This window comes from Alternaria arborescens (genome assembly GCF_004154835.1).
Source record: "Alternaria arborescens strain FERA 675 chromosome Unknown contig_95, whole genome shotgun sequence".
NCBI lineage: Eukaryota > Fungi > Ascomycota > Dothideomycetes > Pleosporales > Pleosporaceae > Alternaria > Alternaria arborescens.
Genome location: NW_021167950.1, coordinates 27952 through 35978, shown reverse-complemented (window position 1 = coordinate 35978; position 8027 = coordinate 27952). Strand labels below are relative to the sequence as shown.

At 52.4% G+C, this 8027-nt stretch overlaps 2 protein-coding genes across 3 annotated transcripts; both read left to right on the top strand.

Moving 5' to 3' along the window:
- Positions 1–209: 209 nt before the first annotated feature.
- AA0111_g12670 (hypothetical protein) lies at positions 210–1652 on the top strand (the record flags this gene model as incomplete). The annotated part of the gene is made up of 1 exon (XM_028646679.1): positions 210–1652. One exon carries the CDS (start codon positions 210–212, stop codon positions 1650–1652), a length of 1443 nt encoding a protein of 480 aa, XP_028499727.1.
- A 3783-nt stretch (positions 1653–5435) lies between these two features.
- Positions 5436–6949, top strand: AA0111_g12669 (Protein kinase gsk3; the record flags this gene model as incomplete). Of its 2 annotated transcripts, none has more annotated exons than XM_028646677.1 (7): positions 5436–5481; positions 5538–5710; positions 5766–5849; positions 5910–6258; positions 6310–6503; positions 6558–6762; positions 6810–6949. In XM_028646677.1, the coding sequence occupies 7 exons, from the start codon at positions 5436–5438 to the stop codon at positions 6947–6949; spliced, it is 1191 nt and encodes a 396-aa protein (XP_028499739.1). The 2 variants fall into 2 exon arrangements, with proteins under 2 accessions (XP_028499739.1, XP_028499738.1); XM_028646676.1 differs by having other exon boundaries at positions 5904–6258.
- Positions 6950–8027: the final 1078 nt, after the last annotated feature.

Here is an 8027-nt window from a genome sequence, read left to right as displayed (position 1 = left end):
TATATATGTATATATCAAGAAAATAATTATGGTTCACCTAATGAAGCTCTGAAACATCGCAAGGCTCGTGATGTAGAATATCAACGTTTACACAGCCTCCATAGGCAACTAGTTGACTCACCTTGACATGGTACTTACAAGGCGTCCAGTCGAGGAACCGACTGTGATTCAGCTTGTACACCGGAACCTTCAATTCAGTATTACCAAAAATGCCCCAGCTTCCGACACTACCACGGGAGCTCATCGACCACATCATCTCATCACTCATCGCCCTTTATGACCACGACCCAGCCCACCAATGGACATACCTACGCCACATAACGCGCCACCACAAAGCACATCTCGAGCAAAACTTCCTCAACTTTTGGGTTCCCAAGCTGTCATTCCAAATCGGTGACTATCACCGCTCACGGGCCTCTGCCGAATTTCAAGCTCTCAAACAACCTTGCAACAGTGCCTACTCAACGGCAGCCTGCTCCAACGCTTTCCATTCACACCTGCCAACAGCCTCACACACAAGTTTCTTGCCCTTATCGAGGTGCGCATGCTGCTTGAAGCCATTCCTTCGTTCGGGGCTCCAGGCTGCCGCATCTTTGCCGACATGCGACCAGAGCTTTACCGGAAGGAATGAGGATGCAGACATAATAACTTTCAAAGAGATGTGGGGTCTTAGTTTATCCGACGTGCCACAAGGCTGGCCTGAGGAAACCAGAAGATCAAACGACAGAAAGCCATGGGAGCAATTGGACTTGAACGTCATAGTGCGGTTCGGCCAAGGCACACTGAACAGAGGTTATACAAAAGGCGGTATGAGGAACGACATCATCATCCCCGGTTTCTCGCTCAATGTTGATACTTTGCCCTGGGAATTCTCGTTTGATTGGAAAGCGCTCTTTACCCGGCTCTTCACTGAAGAAACGGTCATGCGGACGTTTCGGGATAAGCTCCTCGATGCATTCGTCCCGACCTTGCAAGAAGAGAATTTGAGTCCAGAGTTGAGGAAATCAGCTATTCACCGTCACCTGCGTAATCACTTCTACGACCAGCGTAGGACTGTGCTTGCCGCTTACCGTTGGTACAAGTATTCTCCCAAACACAACGAACATGACAGTGCCAGATATCTTTGCAGCCCCGAACAAGGCCGTGGACGATTTGCTGGATTACATTCTGAAGGGCAGTGGGTCTGTGGGCATATTCGATGCGACCAACAGTACGCTGGCGCGACGACAGCAGATCATGGAGCGGATACGAGATCGTGCTGGACCAGAACTCAATGTTTTGTTCGTCAAGAGCGACCCTTTGACTTCACACCCTATGTTTACGGAGGCGGAGAGAAGCTTTACGGTGATCTATTCGAACATTTTGATGAGCTCGACATCGAAGAGAGTATGGTATTTCAAGTCCCCAATTGGGAGACTTTAGCTATACGCGACATATTGCAGCTGCGTGTAGGTGAAGACATGGTTGAAGTGCACTCCGTTCGGCCGGAGGATGTGTACGGATATTCTGATCAAATACATGGGTTCCTTTGTAAGGAGTACTTTGAGGGTCATTTCAAAGAAGGAGAGGAAAGGCATCCGGCCAGTGACGTAGTGCTCGAGAAGCGTTTGAGAGAGGATGGAGACCTGGATCTCGAGGCGTTTTGGCCTTGATAAGTAGAAAGATGATGCAACATATCGAGTAATAAGGAGATTACAGACTCTCTCTCTTTCCCTACACGTTATACTTATTGTGTCTAGCATACTGCGGTTAACATGGATGCCCGCATGCCATGGAATATTCTTGGGAGATCATTGGTTGAGCGAATATTGAACTAAAAGAGGGAGACGATCCACGTTACTGATCATTGACAGGGACAGGATAGTTGGTATCGATTTCGACGTCTGAAGTGTTTTTCCATTGGTGAAGTCCAAGTTACGACGTTGAGTTCCCAACGTAAGTGACAAGGTGAAAAGGATGCCACCAAGTACGACTTGTGATGCAGATAGGCCAGTAACATCAACATACAACGCGATGCTAAAACGTTGCTCGAACCGTTCTACCGGATTTCGAGCTGCGGAAGCATTGCTCATTGTGGGTCGGCTTGAACGGGGAAATCGTAGAACATGGGGCAAAGTATTTCGTGTACTTGTTTCGACGACAAGAGCGCCCAGACTGTGTTCTAATCGTTACAGCCGAGTTATGAGCGGTTGTAGCTAGAACTATTAGGAACTGGACAATGAGAGCTCGCTGCTTTGCTGAGGGATGCGCATTACGATCATGTCGATCTGAGGTTCTGTTGTATAGGCTGACCAAGATGCACCAGAAGGTGTTGCACCCACTAACGGTGGCGTATGACGGTACCAGATGAAGAAAGTGTCAGTCGTGTACGTACTTGACCATTGACAGACTGGTATCACCCGTCCGGGTAGCCGCTGGGTTGCTGGCTCTGCGTCGACTCGGATGAGAGCATGAGATGTGTGCGCTGAACCGTGACGATGTAACCACAACACCAAGATGCACTTCAACGAATTCCAACGTGACAGCTGTAGATAAGCGTCGCGAGCCCCCCGGCCGATGTCGGTAACTATACATCGAATGTAGTACAACCACCGTGCACCCTCCATTGTCTTCATCTAAATGAGCATGTTAATTCCGTGCTGTATAAGAGCGCGCTATCAGGAAGGAAATCTCCGAATGTTCGACAGCATAGGCGGGTCGGCATAGTCCGGTCGTTGGGTGTGACGAGTAGGACGGGTACCCCGTAAGGCTGAACTGTGTATGCGTGCGTTGCTCGAAGTAGAACAGAAGCAAATATTGGCGTCTCTTGGGTCATCTCGTACCTAAGGGTCAGCAAGCGAATAAAGCGCTGACATCTGGGCCTGCGTCCTTTTGTTCGTCACTCTACGTGTGTGTAGCTTCCGCCACCAGATCTGAGACAGAGCGGGAGGCTTCGTCGCACGAGGTCGCTGCGCACCAATGTAGTGCCCCAGGGGCTTCATGATCTACGATCTACCACAGTCTATAATCTATTCGCTATATCCGGGACGGTCGGGATAGTGATGAGTTTGGGTAAGAGGTCAAGAGTGACGAAGTACAGGAACAGCATACTCGTGACTCAGCTCACGCTGGGACGAGAACCAGTCTGTCGGTAGCAGTACAGTGCTAGTAATGACGGTGATGGTGGGTCTCATGGCTATTGTAAAGGTTATGCAGCCGTCTGTAGCGGCTGGGAATATCGTCCTCAAAAGGCCTGGAGTCACATGATGAAAGCCAATAGGGTGGGTCGGATTTCCGAACGGCAATGCTTACTGCAGGTTGACGTATGAGCGGCCAGTCGGGCATCGATGGTGTAGCTCGACTAGCTTACCCACACAGCAAGCGCCAAATGCAAAATCTGTAGTAGTTGTTTCAGCCCGATCTGTCTCAGTAGCCTGCAGTAGACATGGTCGTGATCTCAATTCACATCAAAGGCATGGCTGTTGGCGCGTCTGGACCATGTTGCGCGCGACTTGCACGTGCCTTGCAGCACCAAGTGCGGGAAAGGCGAAGAGGGGAACACAAGCGTCATGAATAGTTTGCAACGATGTCGGTTCCTGCAAGTGTCGCCCGTTTGGGTCTAAAGGCGAGTGTGCAACCCGCACCGAGCAGTGGTTCACACCGGCCAGTGGGCCCTTGACATGCTCGGACAGCGGTGTCGTTGACTTGGACCGCTTCCGCTTGTCGCAGCAGCCGGTCAAGATGGAAGGGGCACAAACGGTGGAGTGGCACTTGACGAGACGAGAATGGCATGGTGAGGTTAAGGGCTGGGCGGCTGTGAGAGGATATGCACCACAATAACACGCCACGCCTCTGGGTCGCCCGGACATTCGGCTGTAGACGAAGAGGGGGGCGCCAGGACCAGGGCGTGAGAGAACATCAGCTGCCCTCCAAGTGGAGCTGCAGGCCACGAGGGCGTGGCCGGGGCCTCGACAATAATGACGATGGGCTGGATGCAGCAAAACGAGGCGGCAGTGGGATTTGGTTTTGCTGCAAGCTGCAAGGGTGAGAGGGCAAAGTTTGAAAAAGACATGTTGTTGAGTCGGACTTGAGCCTCTGCAACGCCAGTCGGAAGACTTTTTGCGGCTACGGACCCCTGTACTCGCGAATGTCATGGTACGTCGTCGTCGAATGTGCGGCGGCGGCGGCGGCTTTGATTGACGGGCTGTGGTGCAAACAAAGACAAGGTTGTGGTTGCTCGAACTGCGTGCTGCATGAAATTGCTGCCGCGGGCGCTCAGGCGTCCGCAGCATGGAATTGGCTGACGTTGTCGAGCATTCGCGGAGTGTTGAGGGAGACTCGCTAGAGGCGTCGTGGGCCCTGTGGATAGGGTTTTGCTCAGGCCATGGTAACGGCCTCAATGGGCTGCCAACGTCTCAATGGGAACGGTTGTCGCATGTCAAACGGAGCATCAGAGGCAGCTACTCACTAATGGGCGCGCGCAACCTATCGCTGGCGAGCCATTCGGGACTCGTACTGCCAGGTTGGTATAAGCATGGCAAGCTCCAGCGATGATTGGAGTGCGTCTCAGCCACGCGCCAGCGAGCAAGTGGGTGCAGCTCATTTCAGGCGGCATGACGGCGTGCTGGGAAGAAATCTGATGCCTCACGTGCAGGCCGGCGTCCGCAGCTGCAGACGCAATGGTCATGTTGAATGTTCGTGGTGTCGTCTGTTAGAGTCTGGCTGGGCCAGCAGTGATAAACACGTCTGATGTCGTGTGTGCCAGAGCGAAGCCGCGACTGCTGACGCCTCTGTTTCAAGCAACAACGATCCGCAGGCTCCTGCCTCCGCAATACACCAGCAGCCTTGTGTACCTAATCTAAGGCTCCACGAGCATTTCTCATCTGCATTGCATCCCATCCCGCCGACTTGCTGCAGGTCCATAATTCCTGCACCGGGCCACTACCGTACGCTCAAGGTCTGCCAGCTTAGACGCCGCTCGACTGGCCTGCGCTGACAAGTACGTGAATTGCAGGCCTTCTGATCACGTTGGCACCCAATTTCGCACTAGCAGTGCCCCGCCCTTAATCCCCAGCACTGCCGTCACTCAACCCCATCGTCGCCTTTCCTCGCACCTTTACAAGCTCTCCATCTCCGCCGTCAATTATCCTTCACCCTCCCCTTCCCACCTGCTGCTGTGACCTTTGCCCGACCATCGTTGCTGAGCGGCCCCCCTGCGCCTTCCTTGTTCCTTAGCTCCGTCAGCCACAAGAAGCGTCACCTGGTACTGCACAGACGGCACGCGGGACCACGCCCTCTTGACACTCGACCTCGCGCCTACAACCTTATCCACTACGCCTCTGCTCCGCCAAACTCGACTCTGCACCCACCCCCTTGCTCCCAACACCAAAGCCTGCTCCCCACCAGCAATCCGCGCATCGCTTGCGGACCCCCTCCCTCACGCATAACCCCAAACAATGAGCCAGAACCGGCCATCGGCCTTCTCATCGCTAAGAATGGGTGGTCAGTCTCCCCCTTGCACCTACGGCGTAATTGATGTCATGCTCACAATCCCACAGAAGTTATCCGCGAAAAGGTCCAGGACGGCCTGACCGGCGACTACAAAGACCTCGCATACACGCAGTGCAAGATTGTCGGCAACGGCTCTTTCGGCGTAGTCTTCCAGACGAAGCTGTCGCCCAGTGGTGAAGATGCGGCCATCAAGCGTGTCCTGCAAGACAAGCGCTTCAAGGTGCGTTTGCGCGACACACGCCAAAATACACAGCCTCAGCTGACCTCCCCAACAGAACCGCGAACTCCAGATCATGCGCATTGTCCGACATCCCAACATTGTCGAGCTCAAGGCCTTCTTCTACAACAATGGCGAGCGGGTATGTGTCTGCAAGCAAGCGCGTGCGTGCATTTCGTGTAGCTAACCGTTTCAGCCACAGAAAGACGAGGTGTACCTGAATCTCGTGCTCGAGTTTGTTCCTGAGACCGTGTACCGTGCTTCGCGCTACTTCAACAAGATGAAGTCGGTTATGCCCATCCTCGAAGTCAAGCTGTACATCTACCAGCTCTTCCGCTCGCTCGCCTACATTCACTCGCAGGGTATCTGCCACAGGGACATTAAGCCCCAAAACCTACTGCTAGACCCTTCAACCGGAGTCCTCAAGCTCTGCGATTTCGGAAGTGCAAAGATCCTAGTCGAGAACGAGCCGAACGTGTCCTACATCTGCTCCAGGTACTACCGCGCGCCTGAGCTGATTTTTGGAGCCACAAACTACACCACCAAGATCGGTACGTTGGTTTTGTTGTAACTGGAAGTAGCCACATGCTAATCTTCTGCAGATGTGTGGTCCACAGGTTGCGTCATGGCAGAGTTGATGCTTGGACAGCCATTGTTCCCGGGCGAGTCGGGTATTGACCAGCTCGTAGAGATCATCAAGGTCTTGGGAACGCCTACCCGAGACCAGATCCGCACCATGAACCCCAACTACATGGAGCACAAGTTCCCGCAGATTAAGCCTCATCCGTTCAGTAAGGTATGTGGAGCAATTTGTCGCCAGCCGCTGCGTACATCCACTTACATTCACTAGGTGTTCCGAAAGGCTGATCCCAACGCGATCGACCTGATCTCCAAACTGCTCGAGTACACGCCTACCCAGCGTCTTTCCGCTATTGATGCCATGGTACACCCCTTCTTCGATGAGTTGAGGGATCCAAACACACGCTTGCCAGACTCGCGTCACCCCAACGGAGCGACTCGTGATCTGCCTGAGCTGTACAACTTTACTCACCACGGTATGTCTTAGTGAACCTGCGACAGGCACAGAGTCTAACTAGTCTAGAACTTTCCATTGCTCCTCACCTCAACAATCAGCTGGTACCGCAGCACATCCGCGCGACACTGGCCGCACGTGGCCTCGACTTCGAATCGCCGAACTTCAAGCCATTAACGCGGGATCAGATGATAGCAAGGCTAGATTAAGCCCCTGCTATCACGCGAAACGATACAATTCATTCATGCGGCGGCTTCTGATCCTCTCTGGGCCTAAGCACAAAGCTTTTCCGTCCGGAGAGATGCAAAATGGAGTCTCAAATGGGCGTCGGTTTTATCAGGTGTATACTACGAGGAGCACACCCTTTCCTGCTTTATCTGAGCGCGTCTGAAATGATACCGACATTCACCTTTACAAAGAATGACCTGGCTTGCTTTTCTTTTGGTGGCCAATGGCCTGCCCGTTTACGCGAAATGATCATGGACCGGCACCGCAAATGATGTTCCTCGATCCCCTTTTGAGATGACGAATGGGCGCAGAAGGTTGCAACTATGACGGAAATGGGGAACGGGCAAAATCCGGACATGCATTGAGTATGGGATACAGGGAGAGGATTCCACTCATCCGATTTCCGACGCTTTAACAGTGGTTACGATGCGTCACCTGGGTTGCATGCGGGAGTTTTCTTTTTGTTCAAGATGAGTTCGGCGGGCTGCACATCGGGCGATGAAGCTTTTATGAACTTGGGAAATGCTATTCCTGTAATGGGGACCATGCAGGCTGGACAAAGGATGACCAGTCTGGGCAAGCACTAGAGCAAGGCACTGCACTTTTGCAGCGGAACGAATGTCTACCGGACAATGACTATGATGCCATTCGCCCACCTCTCAGCATACTTTCTAGAACGAAGACTTCTTTCATGTTCCTTCATGTATATTGGATTGTGTGACATCTAAGTGATGCATTTTGCGTGATCGAAGTGACGCATATTTCCTGGTAATTGCAGTATCAAATACTCCAAGAACCTGAACATCCTTCGACAGACATGTGAAGAAGTAGAATTGTGTGTTTATCACCTCATGCTTTACATGAAGTCGCAATATATGTAGCTCTAATGTTGTACGCAGCTTGCCTTTACTCGAAGTTTCACCTTGATGACTCTCTCTCTTACTGTCCCGTACATAGGACGTTGTTCAAATCTTCCCCCGCAACCTTTGCATAAAGTGCCACACAATCGGCTTGTCAAATACGCCACCAGGTAACGGTCAATACAAGACAAGCTACGAA